Source organism: Geotrypetes seraphini, chromosome 1, assembly GCF_902459505.1.
Source record: "Geotrypetes seraphini chromosome 1, aGeoSer1.1, whole genome shotgun sequence".
In the NCBI taxonomy this organism is placed as follows: domain Eukaryota; kingdom Metazoa; phylum Chordata; class Amphibia; order Gymnophiona; family Dermophiidae; genus Geotrypetes; species Geotrypetes seraphini.
In genome coordinates, this window is record NC_047084.1 from 454,536,330 (window position 1) to 454,558,195 (window position 21,866).

Below are 21,866 nucleotides of genomic sequence, written 5' to 3' on the forward strand. Positions count from 1 at the left end.
GTACAGTGGGTCGTTATACCCAGAGACACGGACTTAGTCGAGGCACGCAACAGATCTTACATGGCATCAGAGCGATAAGTTTCAAGTCAAGTTTCAAGTTTATTAGGATTTTATATACCGCCTATCAAGGTTATCTAAGCGGTTTTTACAATCAGGTACTCAAGCATTTTCCCTATCTGTCCCGGTGGGCTCACAATCTATCTAACGTACCTGGGGCTATGGAGGATTAAGTGCCTTGCCCAGGGTCACAAGGAGCAGCGCGGGGTTTGAACCCACAACCCCAGGGTGCTGAGGCTGTAGATCCAACCACTGCGCCACACACTGCCCCGAAGTTCCCAGCTCAATCTTAGCAACTTCCTGATCCACTAAGGACCAGTTAGCCGTCTTGTGGTCAAGAACCCTCTCAGCCCACCAGAAACAAGCCCAGGCTACCAGACCACCACAAATCGCTGCTCGGGCAGCCTCCATTTTATGGTCCTGAGGGTCTCTCAGGTCGAAGCTACCTTACTTCGGCACGGTATGCTTGTGTGCAATGGCCAAGACCACTGTATTCAGCACAGGAGACTTAAAAGTATCTCTATCCTCATCCAGAATGGGGTAGAGTCAGGCCATAGATTGCGCCAAACAAAAAGGTGCATCCGGAACTTTCCATTGAGCATAGGGAAAGAGCAGGATGCTGACCAGATCCCTCTAAGATGGTCCACCACACAAGGGGGGCCCTTGGTTTCCTCTTCAAAGTGTAAAACTTAAGACACCTGAAGTATGAGCTCCTGAAACTCTTCACAATGAAAAATGTGCACAACAGAAGCATCCTCGCCAACCAGCGCCTCTGAACAGTCTCCATCCAAAACAACAGACCCCCCACCCCCACCAATTGATCTGAAAATTCCTCCCCAAGATCCAAGTCCTCCTCTGGAGAAAACAGATCAGCCAAAAAAGAAGTCTCATCCCAAGACACCTGCGGCCACTTGGATGATGGCTAAGGGGTTTGGATAGAGGCAGCCATAGCAGGAGACTGTATGGGGTGGCCATGGGAGGAAAAAACCCCAAAACGACTCTGCAACCCTTGAAACTGAAGGAGGTCCTCCCAGCTGCCTATAAATAAGCATTGCACATGGCTAACATAAAATCAGGGCTAAACAACCCTGGAGGCAATCCAGAAATCATTAAAACCTGTTCCTGTCTTTCTAAGACAGGAGGAAGGCCACCTCCTATCTTAGAAAGACATGGGCAAAATGGACATGCTTCCCACCAAAGCCAAGGGAAGGGCTGTTGTTAAACTCTCACCTGAAAAAATACACGGCAACAAAGCCAAACCTTTGACCCCGCTGCTACAGAAACAACGCTAACAACCCCAGCTGCAGGAACAAGGGAATCTCCAGCCTCCCCTGAATTCGCTAGACTGCCAGCAACTGAGGAAACCCAGGTGTGGGCGACAGGTGAGGCCCGGGCATCACCAGCGCCTCCCACCAATGAGCGGTGCACACATGAAGGGGAGTCTAACACACCGACACCTGAAGCCAGATCCCCCTCGAGGCGGCCAGAACATTTTGTGCACACACCAACCGCATCCACCGCTCAGCACCCTCATAAAACGCACTTGTGCTGCTTCTTTGAAGCGCTCAATGAATGCGCCAAAACCCCATACACAATGCCACGCATCAACAGTGGCCTCAGGATTACTTTATGTTCCTAAATCTTGTGTCTTTTGGGGGTTTGTTTGTTTTTCAAACTTCTCACAGCTCAAAAGTAGTCTCAAGAGAGCAGATCCGACAAGGCACTCTAAACTGTAGTCTGGCTGTGCCAGACAGGTGGCTAGGCGTACAGATGAGGCTCCTCTAAAACACAGCAAACCTGAGGTGAGGGAAATGGGGAAAGGGACTTGACCCTTTTGAGTGTGGCACTCCTGAGGTCAGTAGGACCCCCAAGAAGGTTCCCCAAGCTCTGCCCAGACAGCAAGAGAGACAAGAAAAAATTCTCTAACCAGATCCAACAGGCCCAAAGAAACCCCAGCACAGACTGCACAACTTACCACTCCACATGCTGGAGACTGAGAAAAGACTAAGTGTATTAGGGACTGCACAGCCCGCTTATACTGTAGCCAAAAGTCAATGTCTCGGTCTTCACCTGCTGGCAGAAGAACGTAAACCCATCTATTTCTGTGCCGGTTTGGAGGGACACTAAAGAAAGTGGGTTTTTAGCCTAAATTTGAACACTGCCAGAGACAGAGCTTGATGTACTGACTCAAGCAGTCTGGTTCCAGGTTTATGGTGTAGCAAGATAGAAGGAATAGAGTATGGAGTTGGCAGTAGAGGAGAAGAGTATAGATAAACACTTACCTGCAAATCGAAGGAATTTCTGAGTGTCAGGAGGCAGGCTGGAAGATATGTGCATAGATGAGGGCTCCCGAGAAAAGAAAGGGTCCAGTGAGGATGGTGTGGCAGGAGTCAGAGGGGCTGGGGAGAGTGGAGGAGGTTCATCTTTGATGTGTGACAGTTGGCTCTCCCGTGTATCCCGTGCAGGTGGTTTGCTCTCTCGCTCTGTGGCATGCACCAGGAAGAAGGCCTCAACAGCAGGTTGTAACACTGCAAGAAAGTAAATCAAGTAATCTTACCACTTACTTTATGGCACATCATCTTTTAAGAGCAAGTTGTTGAGCTTCTATTCACCTAGCACAGCATGCTGGTCATGAGACTCTTCTAGCTCCTTCAGACATTCTCCCAGCATATCCCACAACTCATCCAAGATCAGCTGCTCACTGAGTAGTGGTAGTTCAGGAAGCCGCTCCTCTTTCTCTTTCTCCCCCTGCTGTGATCCTTCTGAACCTGTGAAGAAAGGGAAAAGCAGGCGGTAGCTATAGAGTCATATACCATGTACCCTGTGCTACTGGAGGAAGAAGGGGCAAACTATAAAGCAAAGTTAACTCACCTGTAGCAGATGATCTCTGAGGACAGAAGGATATGTATTCTCACATATGGGTGACATCATCCAAGAGCCCAAGTGCATATGTTACCCAGCATCCCGTTTCTTTAAGGCTTTGGTAGCATTGTACCACGCATGTGCAAGTGCCTTCCCAACCGATATGAGCCCATGGGACCAGCAGTACAAAAACAAATCTAAAAGAATATGACTCCATGGAGAGGTGGAAGGGGAAGTGAGAACACTTGTGATGCTGTCTGCAGAAAACTCCTGTTACAGGTATGTAACTTCACTTTCTATGAGGACAAGCAGGACATTATATCTCACAAAGGAATCCCTAACTACAAGGCTCACAGAAAACTACTAACCAAGGACAACAGAGACTTGCAATAAGACCAACTAGAAGCCAACCAAAATTACATACACTCCCACTTTGTGAGGGTAAAATAGAATATACCCAGACACCCAGAAAAGATGAGTCAGCAAAGTACTCTTCTTGAAAAGACTAGGTCTGTGTCATGAGAGCTGATGATCAGACCTGGATACTGGGGGAGTTTCATCTCTTGATGGCCTCTTCTGAGGCCAACATGGTGGTGTCACCTAGGGGTGAGTTAAGGCATGGGCTTTCAGGATCAGTTAGTGTGAAACCATGTCCAGCATGTTGGGCCAAGATCTTCGCCAACTCTTTTTGCAGTATGGCCTGGAACCATTCCTTAGAGGCAGACACAGGTAAAGGTGGGGCAGGTGTCTGTTTGGCGACAGACTACATAGATGCAGGTGCTGAACTGAAAGGTTGGTCTGGTGATTAGGAGACTGGAACATTGGCAGAGATTCCATGGATGGAGAGCAGCCCTTGTGGCACCGATGCCTCTTGGGCATCAGAGTTCTAATCTAGAGCTCCTACATTGTGCTCCAATGGGGACTGGTTGGTGCTTCTTTGCATTAGCTCAATGAACAATTATCAGAGTCCCTCAGTGTCGATGAGAACAATGCCAAATCCAGATATGCCCTCTGTGATGCAGACCAGTCCAATCGGGCTCTACCAGTACCTGAGGTTGAGGCAGAGGGAAACCTCCTTAATGCCAATGCACCCCCTTCAAACACATGGATTGTTACTCCCTGTTTTGATGGACTGGTCTCAGATGAACCTCTTGCAGGGCCTTTGCTTTTCATAATATGTTTCTGTATTTTCAGACAGAGAACACAGTTAGAAACCTCATAGTCAGGAGCTAGGTATCACAGACAACATTTATGTGAGTCAGTCATAGAAAAAACTCTGTTACACCTACAGCACCTTTTAAAACAACTGTTTATACACTTTTATAATGGCCAAAAGGTATAAAAATGCAGCCTCTTCAGTCCTTTTCCCTTCTTGCTTTTGATTGACGCTTTAAAGTTAATTAAGTTTAGGTACTTTCCATGTTTATTGTTCTTTTTCTATGCTATCAGTGATCCCTTTTGGGCTTTGTTTACTTTAGTTTTATCAGTAGTGTACAGGTTAACTTTGTGGCAAGCAACAATTTTTGTTGGGAAATAGTGGGGAATTATGTTCAAATAATAAAGAAAACAAAAACAATGCAAACACTTCCAAGTTTTACAAGATAAAACAGTGAATCCTCCCTTCCCCCCACCCCCCTCCCTCCCAACCAGTGTCATTCCTCTATACAGCATAACAAAAGACTAACAAAATGAAAGTTAACAGACTCAAGCATCAGAAATTCAAAAGATGACTCCGCGCCAAAGGAATCATAGTGTTCCAAAATGGCTCCTATGCCTTTTGAAAGAAGCGCCCCCAAGGGGAGGAAATCTCCACAATGTCTCTGCGTTCCAACATCAGAAAAGAAATCACTCGAGTCCTCAACAAGGAGATATCGGGAGATTCTGCATCCAACCACTTCAGGAAAATACACTTCAACTCAATCACCAGTGTCCATTTAAGAAAAGTAGAAGTACCCCGCTGCCGGGGATAGTAACTGGGAAGAATACCAAAAAGTAATAAAGGAGAACAACGTAATTTTATCTTCGAAATACGTTCAATGAAAGTGAAGATGCAGTCCAAAAAAGCCTCAACATATGGCCCAAACTTGCCTCTGGGTAGGAACAACGAGGACACTGAGCAGATGCCCAAAAACAAGCCAAAAATGCTCTTTTAGGAGAAATATAGAGACGCAACACCAATTTGTACTGTTGTTCTCAAAAAGTCATATATTTCCGATAAACATTGTAAATCTCAGGCCCAAACATCCCGAAGCTTATGATGATCAAGCAAAGGGGACTCATCCTTCAAATGACGGTGATGGAACTTAAAAGGGACCAATTGCTGGGTACCAATTCATGCCGAACTGCAGCCAGATCTCCCAAAGGCAAAGATTGGTGATAATGTCAAATTTGGAAATACGCAAACCCATCAGTAGAAGGTAAGCCAAATTCATTTTGTAATTGGGTAAAGGATTTAATGGTCTTATCATCCGACACAAGATGAAACAAATAATGAATCCCCCCGTGCTTCCCAACGAAGAAAAATAGTGGGGAATTATATTGTAATAATAAAATCACTTGGATGGTTCAATGTATTGGTTTGCATATCATTGTATTCTATGTGAACGTTTTCCACATTCAATAAAGATTTCACACAAAAATGGGAGTTTTCTTTAACATCAAGGGAAAAATAGCTGATGCAAAATCAAAGGCTCAATTATGAAAAATAAAATCATTTCAAGGAGAGAAAAGCTACCTTGGGGCTAGTGCTTGGGACTAAGTGGACCCCAGAAGCTGCAAAAAAGAACCAAACTTGTCTAAAAAAAAAAAACCTAAACAATTAAAGGCACAAGGAGAAGATTCAGAGAAAAAGAAAATGAAGTAAAACTTTGTACTGAATGAGAAGTCACTTTGAACAAAAGAAAAATAAACATAGTACTTAGGAGAGTTCATTGAATACAACCCCTCTGCTCTCAGAAAACAGACTATTGGTTCCGTGTGTTCGCATTGGGCAGGAAAGTACTCGCACATGCGAAGTATGATACTGCCAAAGGTTTCTTAAAGACAAAGAATATTGGGCAGTGTCCGCACCAGGCCTCGGTCACATAACATCACCCATATGTGAGATACAATGTCCTGCTTGTCCTCAGAGATCATAGACCCTGTATCCTACAGCGAAATAGTGACTGAGAATTAGTACAGTCACAGATTGCAAAACTCATGCTGCTCGGAGAATAAAGGGAAAGAGGAACAAGCAACAGTGTATACTGACCCACAGATTGTGTATCCTGTGTAGCAGGGGAGGGCTGATCCACATCCATGGGAGACTCATCTCTTCTCGCAGATCCTTCTGCCTGGCTGGCATCAGACTAAAATAGAAACAAATTAGAGGAAGACCCAGCTTCGGTTTGATTTCCTTCCAGTAAAATTTCATTGATAGTTACTACCATGAAGGAGTATTAATGGGAATACAGGAGTTGAGGTAGGGAATACTATCACTAGGTTTCTACTAGCATGTCTCTAGGAGTTGAATCCTTTAACATTACACTAACTATGAATTTCTGGAGGTGGTCCCAGAGTTTCATATCTGTGCTTGGTCTAGATATTCAGTTTACTGATTTTGTTCAACTTTGTCAAGTCACAAGCACAGACAGGCTGTGAGCACCAATGATAAAAGAATGTAACATCAAACCAAGACTGATTCAATCTCAGAGCTGGAGTTTTAAGCTTAATTGTAAATTAAGAGGAAGAGAGGACATTTAACTAGAAAACTGCAAATGTGACCTAGAAATCAAGATGCCTAAAAAGAAGACTCAAAGATATATTTTAAATGCAGACATTTAAAAGTGCACACCACCAGAGACTATTGGAACAAACACTGCATTTTTATTAATAGTAACCAAATTATTTGGAAACAGCAGTACCTAGGGTGGGAGAGTCCTCTGGACATGCATTTGCCAAGGCTATGTATAAATCACTCAAAACCCAAACATTTTGACCCTTGAGAAAAGCAATGCTCAAGTAATCTTTATAAGCAGCTCATCACATTCCTGAAAATCTCTGTGCTCTCCCTCCACTAGCCATGTTCTGCTCTCCCTTCTCTGCACAACTGTCACTGCATTACCTGTATTTAAGGGAGTTGTTGAAAGGCTTGAGAGGGTTTAAATACAGCAACATTTGGACTGATGAGTATTTGTGCCTGAATATTCACCAGCTGTGGTCCTATGTGCAACCATGGAGGCACCTGCAGCTCATGCCACAAAGCTTCCAATGATAAGGAACCCACTTGGAGCCCCTTCCCTCTCTTCCCCAAAATATCACACAAACATGCAAGATGAAACAGTGACAGAATGAAAAAAAATAATGGGGAAGAAGGGAAGGGGAGAAAAATATTTTTGGATGGCCTGCCAGCGCCACAGGAATCATGCTAACCGTTGCTGTTTGCTGCTGTCTCCGCGCCCTTTGACCCTCACGTACCATTTGTATAATGGCATCAGCTTCAGCCTCCAGCTGCCGCACAGCTGCCTGGATGCTGCTAGCCGAGCCCAGACTGGATGCACCTGTAAGGGAGAAAGAAAAAAAAATGAATCAGAACTGAGATGTTTACATGTTACTCAATGTTATGAACATTCCATAATCGTGAGATCCAACCACTCAAGTTCATCTCTTAAGCTGTGTCTACCTGCCCCCTCACTACTCATACCTAGTCTGCCTGTCTGCTTTGCCTTCTTGTTGGCTCTGCGAGTGTCATCCCGGAGTTGGATTATGACTTGAAGCACTCTTAGGAAGAACTTCTGGGTGGAGGTCTTTGATGTCAGCATGGACATAGAAGGAAGTTGGAGCTCCCGGCCACCCAATGGGCGTTTTTGCGATGCCACAATCACCACATTCTCTGCGATATCAAATCTGCAGCACACAAAGAAATCAAAAATCTAGACACAAAAAGGCAATCCTGAGCACTAGCTTGGTGGGGTGCAATATAGGAGCTTTGCTAATACCCCAAATTGGACATTCATTGTAGAAACTAATGTATTAAGTGCAAACTCTATGAAGAGCTGAGGTAGAGAATGACACGGGGACAAATTTTTCCCCATCCCCGCGAGAATGACACAGGGACAAATTTTTCTCCATCCCCGCAGGAACTCAATTTCCTTGTCCCCGAAGTTTTGTTGCTGTTCCTGCCCCAATCCTGTAAGCTCTGCCTTAACCACACAAGCCTCAAACACTTATGATTTTAAAGAACTTGTGGGGACAGGATGGGAAAATAAGTTTCCACATGGACAGGGAAAAATTTGTCCATGCCATTCTCTAGGTAATACATCAGCTCAAATATTTAGAGTAGCAGTACACCACCTGATACCAAATATGCATCAACACTCATTTGGGAGAATGGGGTTGGGTAGAGACAGGATGGCAACACAGCATCCTGGAAGCAGAATATCAACCTGGTACCACCTCATTAATATTCTTCACAAAAACTAAAATACAAGAGTGAACCATGAACAATAAACTCTCTATACATACAGTATGGCACTGCTATCTGAACTCACCTGCTTTGCATTTTGCCTTTCAACTTGGTGGTCTGAGGTTGCTCTTCAGGCACACCATCAGGAGAGAGAACCTCACACTGTGCCCGTCTCTGCTGCTCCAGGTTATATTCTCGCAGCTCAGCCAGGAGAGTTCCTGCAGAGAGAGAAAGATCAGCATCAATAATAAAACCCTAAGCACACATGCACACTACTACCTCCATGATCTCTGCCTCCGTGATCCGTAGCTCTATGGCAGAGTAGGCAGAGACATGGTAGTAGCGGCTCGTGCGCAGTTTTCAGCACTTTCCTACTACACTTCCTACAGCTGAGCCAGTGGCGGTTTCTGTGCGCCAGTTGCCCTTTGCACTCTAAACAAACAAACAAACAAAAAAGGTACGTGGGAGAAGGGCCATGATAAAAAGACAGGCAGGTGGCACGGAGAGACAGACAGACAGAAATAAAGACACACACACCGAAAGACAGGTAGGTGGGAGAAGGGGCACGAGAAAAAGACAGATAGCAGCCAAGGGGAGAGAGAGACAGAAAAATACAGACAGCGGCCAAGGAGAGAGACAGAAATAAAGACAGCCAGACAGATCTATTCTAGCACCCGTTAATGTAACGGGCTTAAATACTACTACATAAATAAAACTAACATATATAACTGAGCTGCACAGCAATTCATTAACATGCAAGTATAATAGACCTATGAGAGCAAGCTTAGAGGTCATGCCAGTCTTCAGCATGTTCACAAAGCCCATGCACATATATTTTTCAAGTTAAAAGGTTGTAAGCAAGTAAGAGAGAGGGAGAGAAAACCATCCTGTTTATGCAGGGAGAGGAGCCCAAAGGTGGAATGAAAATAGGGTACCCTCCCCATTTGTCTCACCTATCTGCCTGCAAAGGGTGCAGCCTAAATGCCTAGCACCACTGAGCAGCAGTTTCAAAACAGTGTCTCGTGTTGCTGCATCCCCCCTAGAGAGTTGCAACAGTACATTGGCTGCATCTTCTAGACCTTCTTCTGAGCAGGAGTGTGATGTCAGCACCTGGGGAGGAAGTTGGAAAAAGATAAAATTATATCTTACCTGCTAATTTTCTTTCCTCGAGTTCCTTCAGACTGTTCTAGACTCATGGATTATGCACTCCTATCAGCAAATGGAGATTGAGAAGCACTGACTTGTAACATCCCATAAGTATCCTGTGCAGCCCTTTTAGCAGTTAGTATTTATGGCTATATCAAGCAGAAACATTAACTTATCTAGGGAACCAATGGCAAATACTCTTGACAAAAAAAATCCCCACACTCTGCTGCAATGAGAAATATGTAACTTATACAGGAGTAGCCTGAAACTGGAGAAATTCTTCCCTTTTTACTGGCACTCTCTTACACTGAATAATGGGTGGGTTCTTGAATGGTCTGGATGGACTTAATGAAATAAAATTAGCAGGTAAGATCTAAGGTTTTCTTCCTCATCATCCCTCCAGACCAGTTTTGATTCATGGGATATACCAAAGCAGTACCTAACAAACTTTGCCTTAACATCCAGACAATGTCTTACAAAAGAATAAAATAAAAATCAGGTAGTCACTTTACAGATCCTGGATGGGATCAATCAATGTTCTGTCCATGAGGCCACTTGCCTCCTAAATGAGTGTGCTGTCTATATTTTAAGAACTGTGTGTCCCTGGAGGATATACACAGAAGCAATAGCATCTTTAATCCATCTAGTAATGTGTCACCTTAAGAGACTGCCTTTCCCTTCCTAGCTGCACCACTACCATAGATCCAACCTCTGAAACTCTTTCGTCCTATTAAAATAAAAGAGAAACACTGTCCACATTTAGTTTATGTTAATATCTGTCATCCCCCTCAGCTTCTGACTCCCAAAACACCAGAAGAGAAATGACTTGGGTGGAAAGAAAAGACTACTTTTTTAAAAAAAATCTTTATTCATTTTACATCTTATAACAAGTGTAACAATAGATAACAGTTAAATTGAATTGAATACAACACTTGAATCTCTATCATATTCAACATTAAAACATTAACATTTTTAACCCATTCCCTCCCAATCCAACTATAACCTATGTGTTCACAAAACTCATATAAGAACATAAGAAGTTGCCTCCGCTGAGGCAGACCAGAGGTCCATCTTGCCCAGCGGTCAGCTCCCGCAGCGGCCCATCAGGCCCATTGCCTGAGCAGTGGTCCCTGACTATCCCTATGACCTACCTCTACTCCTATCTGTACCCCTCAATTCCTTTATCCTCTAGGAACCTATCCAAACCTTCTTTGAAGCTTTGTAACGTGCTCCGGCCTATCACAGTCTCCGGAAGCGCGTTCCATGTATCCACCACCCTCTGGGTGAAAAAGAACTTCCTGGCGTTTATTCTAAACCTGTCCCCTTTTAATTTCTCTGAGTGCCCCCTTGTACTTGTGGTTCCCCATAATCTGAAAAATCTGTCCCTGTCTACCTTTTCTATACCTTTCAGGATCTTGAAGGTTTCTATCATGTCTCCTCTAAGTCTCCGCTTTTCCAGGGAGAACAGCCCCAGCTTTTTCAGTCTGTCAGTTTATGAGAGGTTTTCCATACCCTTTATCAGTTTAGTTGCTCTTCTCTGGACTCCCTCAAGTACCGCCATGTCCTTCTTGAGGTACGGCGACCAGTACTGGACACAGTATTCCAGATGCGGGCGCACCATTGCACGATACAGCGGCAGGATGACTTCCTTCGTCCTGGTCGTGATACCCTTCTTAATGATACCCAACATTATCCCAGGACAAGCAGGCAGGTATTCTCACTAGTGGGTGATGTCATCCGACAGAGCCCCGATACGGACATCTTGCAAGCATGTCTTGCTTGAAGAAACTCAGAAGTTTCGAGATGCCCGCACCGCGCATGCGCCAGTGCCTTCCCGCCCGATGTACCGGGCGTGTCTCCTCAGTTCTTTTCTTTCCGCGGAGCTGAGAAGTTTCACTTCATTCTGCGCTGACTGAATTTCAGTCAAATTTGCCTTCTTTGTACCACGTTTTTTTGTTTATTTCTACTTTAACTTAGTGTTTCTTTAAAAAAAAAAAAAAAAGTTAAAATTATTTCTTCCGGCGGTTCGGCCGGCCCGGCCTCGTGGCTTAGGCCCAGCGCCTTCGACCTTGCGGCGACGATTTTCCGGCCTATGTCCCGGCCAATCACCGGTTTTAAAAAGTGCAGCAAGTGCCAGCGCGCGATTTCGTTGACGGACCCGCATCGACGCTGTCTTCAGTGTCTTGGTCCAGAACACATACCGAAATCGTGCCGGCCTTGTTCCACGCTTACTGTGCGCTCGTTTAAACGGCGCTGCTTGCTGTGGGAGTCGATGTTTAAGATGGAGACTGCTAAGGAGCCGTCTGCTTCCACTTCTGCTGATGTTTCGCCGGTCCATGCGAAACCTGCATCGTCAACTCCTGCATCTGGCCTTTTGAAGCCGGCATCGTTCACACCGACTTCAGCCTCGAGTTCGACACCGGTGCCTGTCCCCGTCTCCTCGGCTCAGGTACCGCCTTCCACTGTCCCTCCGGTGGTCATCAAAGTGCCTAAGGCTAGCAAGCAGAAGCACTTGGCCGCAAAGGAGCGCGATGACCGTGCTGGAGGACCCCCTTTCGGTGCAGATCCCTCCATATCGGCTTCGCTGCGATCCCTGCTGGAAGCTCAGTTTGTCGAGCTTATGCAGACTATGGGACCCCGGCTTATCGCCTCCATCCAGGGTGACCTCCCAGTCCCGGGGGGGGCGGGCCGCCCCCTCCCCCTCCTCCTCGTCGTTCGATCTCACTGCTCGACGAGGAGGATCGGCGGAGGGGGCCTCGCGGCGGGCTTCCTTTGGAGCCCATCACGCCTCCTCGCCATCAGAGTACTGTGCCAGCCACTGATAATCGGAGCCCTGGGCATACCTCGCAGGAAGAGTTCTTCCGCACTCCATACCAGGCCTGGGTGGCAGCGCGTGAGTCCGCATCCTTGCCACCTCTACGATCCACTGCATCTAGTCCCATCCATTCCGTGGAGGCTTCGGGGGACCGTGCGATGCATAGGCGTTCCCGTTCTCCATCCCGACACCGGGAGGGGCATCGATCCCAACACTCGTCTCGACACTCCTCGCGTCATTCGGAGGTGTCCCCGCAAAAGAAGATGCAGCGTATGGGATACTCCTCGTCGGATTTATCCCCGCCTGAGGGACCGGAGAATGAGGAACCATCTACCTCCTATTCTCCTTGCCGCTCCCAGTTCTCTCTGGACCCGGAGGCTTCTACTTCTTCTAGTCCGTCTCGCCGGCCGGCGCTGGCGGACCAACTATCCTTTTCTTCCTTCCTCCGACAAATGGCGGATGACTTGGATGTAACTTTGGACACTGGTTCTCGATATTCCAAGGAGTATCTAGACACCATGCACTTGCCTCACCCTCCGGCGGAGTCGCTCCAGCTTCCTCTGCATAAACTGCTTGACCAGACTTTCATGCACTGTTTTGAGATACCATACTCCATCCCTGCAGTTCCCAGCAAGTTGGATGCTCGATAACGCATCGTCCACCACAAAGGGTTTGAGGGAGCTCAACTCTCTCATCAGTCCCTCCTGGTCGAGTCCTCTCTCAAGCGATCTCATCCCTCCCAGGTTTATGCCTCAGTACCACCGGGCCGAGAAGGGAGGACGATGGATAAGTTTGGTAGACGTATCTACCAGAACTCTATGATGGCGTCTCGAGTGCTCAATTACAATTTCTTCTTTTCTTCATATTTGGAGTTCTTCTTGCTGGTGCTCCGCAAGTTTATCCTTTTTATCGATGCTCAGGCTCGATACGAGTTCGAAGAGGTGGTGGCGACCCTTTCCCAGTTACGCCTTCAGCTGATGCAATCCTCCTACGATGCCTTCGAGCTCTCGGCACGTGCTGCTGCCTGTTCGGTAGCTGCTGCCTGTTCGGTAGGCATGGCTTCGTACGATTGATATGGATCCGAACCTCCAAGACAGGCTTGCAAATGTGCCTTGTGCGGGGGCGGATCTGTTCGATGAGTCTATCGAGACTGTTACTAAGAAGCTTTCGGATCATGAGAAGTCCTTCCAGTCTATCCTACGGCCTAAGCCCAAGCCTCAACAGTCTCGACCTACTAGGCCGCCTTTGATTTACCAGCGGCGTTATACTCCTCGCCAAACTCCTCCAGCGAGACAACCTGCGAAGAGACAGCCCCCTCAGAAGCCTCAGCAGAAGCCTCAGATGCCGGCTGCACCCAAGGCTACACAGCCTTTTTGACTCTCTTTCAGGGAGCATAACCGACCTCGTTCTGTCTCCCCCAGTTTTTCCCATTGGGGGTCGTCTCCATCATTTTTGTCATTGATGGGAGACCATTACCACGGACCTTTGGGTCCTTACCATCGTAAGAGAAGGTTACTCTCTTCATTTCCAACGGGTCCCCCCGGACCACCCGCCAAGAGAGTATCCTTCAAACTTGACGCAGACCGCTCTTCTCCTTCAGGAGGCTCAGGCTCTGCTTCGGGCCGTCGAGCCGGTTCCGTTAGATCAGCAAAACCGAGGGTTTTACTCCCGGTACTTTCTCGTCCCAAAGAAGACGGGCGATCTGCGTCCCATTTTGGACCTTCGAGTCCTCAACAAGTTTTTGGTCAAGGAGCGGTTCCGTATGCTGACCCTTGCTTCTCTCTACCCCCTCCTCGAGCAGAACGATTGGTTATGCTCTCTGGATCTCAAGGAGGCCTACACTCACATCCCCATTCATCCGGCCTCCCGCAAGTTCCTCAGATTTCGGGTGGGACATCTGCATCTGCAGTATCGAGTGCTTCCATTCGGCCTTTCCTCATCTCCCAGAGTCTTCACGAAGTGTCTGGTGGTGGTGGCCGCTGCACTCCGGAACATGGGTCTTCAGGTGTTTCCATATCTCGACGACTGGCTCATCAAGGCCCCATCAGCTCCAGAGGTCATTTCGGCGACCTTGACTACCATTTGTTTCCTGCAAAGCTTGGGCTTCAAGATCAACTTTCCCAAGTCACATCTTCAGCCCACCCAGTCTCTCCCCTTTATCGGGGCGGTCCTGGATACCATTCAACTTCGAGCATTCCTTCCTCCTCAACGCATGGATGCTCTCCTTCTACTCTGCCAGTCGGTGTCTTCTCGCCAATCCATCTCAGCGAGACACATGATGGTCCTCTTGGGCCACATGGCATCTACAGTTCATGTGACGCCTTTTGCCAGACTACATCTCAGAATTCCTCAATGGACCCTGGCATCTCAGTGGACTCAGGTGTCCGACCCGTTATCCTGTCACATTGTAGTCACTCCTGCTCTACGGCAGTCTCTTCTCTGGTGGATGACCTCTTCGAATCTATCCAGAGGTTTGCTGTTTCACTCTCCTCCCCACCAGAAAGTTCTCACGACCGATTCTTTGAACTATGCCTGGGGGGGCTCATCTGGATGGTCTTCGCACTCAGGGGTTCTGGACCAGTGCGGAACGACTCCATCAAATCAATCTTCTGGAGCTCAGAGCCATCTTCAATGCTCTCCAAGCTTTTCAACATCTGCTTCACGACATGGTGGTCCTTATTCGCACAGACAATCAGGTCGCCATGTATTATGTCAACAAACAAGGGGGCACGGGCTCGGCCCCTCTTTGCCAGGAAGCTCTTCGAGTCTGGGATTGGGCTGTTCGCCACAACGCCTTCCTCAAAGCTGTCTACATTCAGGGGAAGGACGTCTTGGCAGACAAATTGAGTCGTCTTCTCCAGCCTCACGAATGGACGCTCCATTCCGACCCCCTTCATCAGATCTTTGCACAGTGGGGTACGCCTCAGATAGACCTCTTTGCAGCCCCCCACAACTTCATACTGCCTCAGTTTTGCTCCAGGATCTACACTCCTCATCGCCTCGAGGCAGATGCCTTTCTACTGGATTGGGGGAATCGCTTCCTGTATGCGTTTCCTCCATTTCCTCTCATTCAAAAGACTCTGGTCAAGTTGAGATCAGACCATGCCACCATGATTCTGATTGCTCCTCGGTGGCCCAGACAACCTTGGTACTCCCTTCTACTTCAACTGAGCAGCAGGGAGCCAGTACTTCTTCCAGTGTTTCCTTCACTACTTACTCAACATCAAGGTTCACTACTTCATCCCAACCTGCAGTCTCTCCACCTGACAGCTTGGTTCCTCTCAACGTAACTCCTCACCAGTTCTCTCAAGCAGTGAGGGAGATCTTGGAGGCTTCCAGGAAGCCTGCTACCCGAAAATGCTATTCCCAAAAATGGACTAGATTCTCTTCCTGGTGTATTTCCAATGCCACGGAGCCTCAGCGAGCTTCCCTATCCTCGGTGTTGGACTATCTTCTACACCTGTCTCAGTCTGGTCTCAAGTCTACCTCTATACGAGTCCACCTGAGTGCTATTGCGGCTTTCCATCAGCCTCTACAGGGGAAACCTTTGTCTGCTCATCCTGTGGTTTCCAGATTTATGAAAGGACTTTTTCATGTCAACCCTCCTATCAAACCTCCTCCTGTGGTTTGGGATCTCAATGTTGCCCTGTCTCATCTCATGAAGCCTCCGTCTGAACCTCTCAACAAGGCTCCACTTAAGTATCTCACCTGGAAGGTGGTTTTTCTGGTGGCCCTCACGTCTGCTCGCAGGGTCAGTGAGCTTCAGGCCCTAGTGGCGGATCCACCGTTCACAGTATTCCATCATGACAAGGTGGTTCTTCGTACTCATCCAAAATTCTTGCCTAAAGTGGTCTCTGAATTTCAAACAATCCATCATGCTTCCAGTGTTCTTTCCAAAGCCTCATTCTCACCCTGGAGAATCTGCTTTACACACTCTGGACTGTAAACGTGCTTTAGCTTTCTACTTGATCACACAAAGCCTCACAGAACTGCTCCTCAACTTTTCGTCTCCTTTGATCCAAACAAGTTGGGACGACCTGTATCGAAGCGCACCATCTCCAACTGGATGGCGGCTTGTATCTCTTCCTGCTATGCCCAGGCTGGATTAACCCTTCCTTGGTCAGAGCAATGGCAGCCTCTGTTGCCTTCCTCAGATCGACACCGATTGAGGAGATTTGTAAGGCTGCCACTTGGTCCTCGGTTCATACATTCACCTCTCATTATTGTCTGGATACTTTCTCCAGACGGGATGGACAGTTTGGCCAAACAGTGTTACAAAATTTGTTCTCTTAAGTTGCCAACTCTCCCACCATCCCATTGGGGTTAGCTTGGAGGTCACCCACTAGTGAGAATACCTGCCTGCTTGTCCTGGGATAAAGCAATGTTACTTACCGTAACAGTTGTTATCCAGGGACAGCAGGCAGCTATTCTCACATCCCACCCACCTCCCCTGGGTTGGCTTCTCAGGCTAGCTACCTGAACTGAGGAGACACGCCCGGTACATCGTGCGGGAAGGCACTGGCGCATGCGCGGTGCGGGCATCTCAAAACTTCTGAGTTTCTTCAAGCAAGACATGCTTGCAAGATGTCCGTATCGGGGCTCTGTCGGATGACATCACTCACTAGTGAGAATAGCTGCCTGCTGTCCCTGGATAACAACTGTTACGGTAAGTAACATTGCTTTTTGTTTGCTTTCCTTGAGGCTGTGGCGCACTGTGCCGACACCTTCAATGTTGTGTCTACCATCACTCCCAGGTCTCTTTCAAGGTTAGTTACCCCTAGCAGTGATCCCCCCATTTTGTAGCTGAACATCGGGTTCTTTTTCCCTACATGCATGACCTTGTATTTCTCTATGTTAAAGCTCATTTGCCACTTTTTGGCCCATTCTTCTAGTGTCGTTAGGTCCCTTTGCAGATCTTCTCAGTCTTCCGTGGTTTTAACCCTGCTGTAGAGTTTGGTGTCATCTGCAAATTTAATAACCTCACATTTTGTTCCCACCTCCAGGTCGTTAATAAATATATTGAACAGGAGTGGTCCCAGCACCGTTCCCTGCAGAACTCCGCTCATGACCCATTGCCAGTCTGAGTAATGGCCCTTTACTCCAACCCTCTATTTCCTGCCTGCCAGCCAGTTTTTGATCCATCGGTGGACCTCCCCTTGCACCCCGTATTTCCACAGTTTTTTAAGCAGTCGTTCGTGTGGTACCTTGCCGAAGGCTTTTTGGAAGTCAAGGTAAATTATGTCAATGGATTCCCCTTTATCCACCTGGCTGTTTACCCCCTCAAAGAAGTACAATAAGTTTGTGAGGCATGACCTACCCTTGCAGAAGCCGTGCTGACTCGACTTTAGCTGTCCATTGTTTTCTATGTGTTCACAGATGCTGTCCTTAATCAGTGCTTCCATCATCTTTCCCGGGACCGAGATCAAGCTCACCGGCCTGTAGTTTCCTGGGTCACCCCTTGAACCCTTCTTGAAGATGGGCGTGACGTTTGCTATTTTCCAGTCCTCCGGTCTCCAGTCTCCAGTTTTTAAGGATAGGTTACATATTTGGCGAAGTGGCTCTGCTATTTCGTTCCTTAGTTCCTTGAGTAACCTTGGGTGAATGCCGTCCGGACCTGGCGATTTGTCGCTCTTTAGTCTGTCTATCTGCCTGAAGACATCCTCTTGGCTTACCTCTAGTTGGACCAGCTTTTCATCCCGATCCCCATTTACGATCTTCTCGGGTTCTGGAATATTGGATGTGTCCTCCCTCGTGAAGACTGACATGAAGAACTTATTCAACCTGTCAGCTATCTCTTTTTCCTCCTTTATCACTCCCTTTTTGTCTCCATCATCCAATGGCCCCACTTCCTCCCTTGCCGGTTGCTTCCCCTTCACGTACCTGAAGAACGATTTGAAGTTTGTTGCTTCCCCCGCCAGTCTCTCCTCATATTCTCTTTTAGCTTTCCTAACCACACGGTGACACTCCCTTTGGTGTTTTGTGCTCATTTTGGTTGTCCTTTGTTTGGTCCTTTTTCCATTTTTTGAACGATGCTTTCTTGTCACTTATCGCCTTTTTCACTGCATGTTTTCCACACTGGGTTTTTTGTTCGATTTTTTTTGCACCCCTTCCTGAACCTGGGGACGTACAGGTTCTTTGCCTCGTGCATCATGCCCTTGAGTAGGGACCAGGCTTTTTCTACGGACTCCATCTTCCTTGCGTTGCTGTTGAGTTTCTTTCCCACCATTTTCCTCATGCCATCATAATTCCCTTTTTGAAGTTTCTTTATTATTGATCTAAATATTTAATAAAATTATAAAATCCCTCCCCCCATCCCTTCCTTGTTATTGCATTTATAATGGAAAAATCACATTTATTCATTACAATATCTTAGAAACATAGAAAGATGACGGCAGAAAAGGGCTATAGCCCATCAAGTCTGCCCACTCTACTGTAATGTAATGTAATTTATTTCTTATATACCGCTACATCCGTTAGGTTCTAAGCGGTTTACAGAAAATATACATTAAGATTAGAAATAAGAAAGGTACTTGAAAAATTCCCTTACTGTCCCGAAGGCTCACAATCTAACTAAAGTACCTGGAGGGTAATAGAGAAGTGAAAAGTAGAGTTAGAGGAAAAATAAAAATAAAATAAAAAATTTTAACAAGACAGCATTGATCTAAATACTTTGGAAGGTAGAAGAGAGGAGAGAAAGGAATAGAAGCAGAAGGGGGAGCCGTTGAACAGTAGAATTCTGGAGAAATTTAAATGATAGAAATAGAACAAAACAAAGACAAAAGGCAAAACAATAGATAAGATTAAAGATAAATCATAAGCTGGAAAGAAAAATAAAATAAAACTTTGTCTTCAATCCACGGTTTCAGCGTCAGTGATGAAGTGGAGCAAGTAAGTTTAGGAGGAGCGATTGACGTTTCCAGAAAGGGCTTCTTCAGGGAAGAGACTTGGCCGACAGTCCCAGGATGCCTATGTCTCCTCCCCTGCGATGTTCTCCCATCCATGCATTCCCTCCCAGACACACTGCTCGTGCCCCAGCCGCTCCAAGGAGGCTGCCCCAGATGAGGCCCACGGTGAATGCAGGATACTCTCCTCTGCGGGAAAGCCGCCCGGAGCCGACAGTCGATACTGTCCCACCCCATTAAGTCAGAGTGCTGCTCGACCCACGTAGAGATCCCACGTGGATGTCTCATTTATTTTTAAAGTCGAGAACGCTAGTGGCTTTGATCACCTGCACCGGTAGTTTGTTCCAGTGATCCACCACCCTTTCTGTAAAGAAATACTTCCTGGTGTCACCACCAAATCTCCCTCCTCTGAGTTTGAGCGGGTGCCCTCTTGTGACTGAAGGTCCCTTAGGAAAGAATATGTCGTTTTCCACCTCGACACGACCTGTGACGTACTTAAATGTCTCAATCATGTCACCCCTCTCCCTGCGCTCCTTTAGAGAGTAGAGCTGCCAACTTGCCCAGTCTTTCCTCGTATGAGAGACCCTTGAGTCCGGAGACCATCCTAGTGGCCATTCGCTGGATGGTCTCCGGACTCAAGGGTCTCTCATACTTGTCAGTGGTCCCCAGACTACTTTTTCGGAGAAAAGGACAGAGTTGTAAGTTAGCCACCCTCTCTTGAGAGAAGACATAAGAATAGTCATACTGTGTCAGACCAATGATTTTCACAGTGGCCAATCCAGGGCACAAGTACCTGGCAAAACTCGAACAGTAGCATCATTCCATGCTACCGAACCCAGGGAAAGCAGTGGCTTTCCCCTTGAACCGCAAGGCAATGGTGGAATAGAAATCTCTAATGTAATGTAATGTAATATCTGTCTCAATAGCAGACTACGGACTTTTCCTCTAAGAACCTTCCCAGGAATGGTTTGCAACAGGATGCCTGCAGCTCTGAAATATGCCTGGCTAAACAGCTAGTTACCAGGAATACCAATTTCAGTGTCAAATTCTTCAAGGCAGCCTTCCTGAGAGGTTCACAGTAAAACCAACAGGACCAAATTCAGATTCCAGGGAGGAACTACCAGACACTGTGGAGATCTCAACAATTTTATATCTTGAAGAAAATATTTCACACTGGGATGAGAATCTAAGGCTACACTGTGCACCTGGCCTCTCTACTAGGCAAACACTGCCACCTATACTTTCAATGATGCTAATAGCCAAACTCTTATCCAATCCATCTTGCAGAAATTTCTGAATCCCTGATATGGACATCTTGAGTGGATTATACTCCTTGTCTCCACACCAGGCCTCAAACATTTGCCTAATCCTAAAACAGATAAACAAAAAAAGCAGCATGTGAGATGTCATAAAACAACCAACAAGAACATATATAAGCATAAAAAAGTCCCAGTATGTTTACTTGGCAAACATACTGGGACTTTTTTTAATGTTAATAAATGCTCTTGTTGGTTGTTTTATGACATCTCGCTTGATTATTTTTTTGTTTGACATATACAGAGGCAAGTCTTCCTTTCTTTGTTTGTAATCCTAAAACAGGCCAGTGACAGACATCTTTCTAGAGTGCTGAAGGTTCCAATAACTTGAACAAGTAACCTCTTTCCAAGAGTCAGACATTAAGAAAAATAAACTATCTGCATCATCACTTGATCCATCACAGGAGAACCTCCGAGATCAAAAAATGGGCTGGATGACCCTACCTTCTTGGGCACCACAAAATAGATGAAATATCGCCCCTTGCTCTCCTGTGACATGCAACATACTTGAAGCTGTAACAACCTAAGGTTGCCCTGATTGCTACTACCTTTGCTCAGGAGCAGTAGAGGACTATAAAAAGGCCTCTGAAAGAAGCTAAGTGAATTCAAGGGCATAACCTTTCTGAATGATCTCTAGGATCCACTGGTCTGAGGTTATTTGGGCATACCTCTGGTAAAATATTTGGAGCCTTCTTCCTATTGAAGTTCCTAGATAGTGGACCCCCATGTTCTCATTGTGATCCTTGTACATTCCTCAGGGTTCCAGCCCCCCCTCTGTGACCTCCATGAAACAAAATGAGTAAATCATGCTCCATTCACTTTACCCAGTCTAAACCTCTTAGAGTCCCTAAAACTATTCCTACTTGTGGAAACTTGCTGGTCATTATGGACTTGTCCTTGGGGAGCCTTTGTATCTCAGATTCCTCAACCTTCACCAAATTTTCCAAATCCTCCCCACAGAGCAATCTACCCTTAAAAGGAAAAGTTTACTTAGACACGTTTTGGCAGACGTGGTCTGCAGCAGTTATGTGACCCGGGTATGTTTTTGCTGGGCAGAACAGATGCCTGAGGATTCTCTGGGGGTCCGTCCCAGGCAGAGACCTTGTAAATGGGTAAGCCTTTCTAGTCGGTGCCTTATACCACTTTAGTAAGGCTTTGGCTTATAAGGCCCTATTAATGGCAGCACAGCATTTTCTCTGACTGACCAATTCCTCAGTCAGAGAAAATGCTGTGCTGCCATTAATAGGGCCATCACCTTAGCCAAAGCCTTACTAAAGTGGTATAAGGCACCAACTAGAAAGGCTTACCCATTTACAAGGTCTCTG

The 21,866-nt window shown here is 46.6% G+C and overlaps 1 protein-coding gene across 7 annotated transcripts in view; it reads right to left on the minus strand.

The window, feature by feature from the left end:
• Window positions 1-21,866, minus strand: part of HUWE1 (HECT, UBA and WWE domain containing E3 ubiquitin protein ligase 1) — a 779,197-nt gene that overhangs the window by 94,702 nt on the left and 662,629 nt on the right. For 6 of the 7 annotated variants that reach the window (XM_033921870.1, XM_033921880.1, XM_033921834.1 and 3 more), the window contains 7 exons: window positions 9,316-9,472; window positions 8,448-8,580; window positions 7,601-7,803; window positions 7,330-7,457; window positions 6,170-6,266; window positions 2,670-2,825; window positions 2,340-2,585 (listed from right to left, as the gene is read on the minus strand). In XM_033921870.1, the coding sequence (XP_033777761.1) occupies window positions 2,340-2,585; window positions 2,670-2,825; window positions 6,170-6,266; window positions 7,330-7,457; window positions 7,601-7,803; window positions 8,448-8,580; window positions 9,316-9,472 (1,120 nt within the window). The remainder of the gene's footprint in view (window positions 1-2,339; window positions 2,586-2,669; window positions 2,826-6,169; window positions 6,267-7,329; window positions 7,458-7,600; window positions 7,804-8,447; window positions 8,581-9,315; window positions 9,473-21,866) is intronic. The other variant, XM_033921860.1, reaches the window with a different exon arrangement.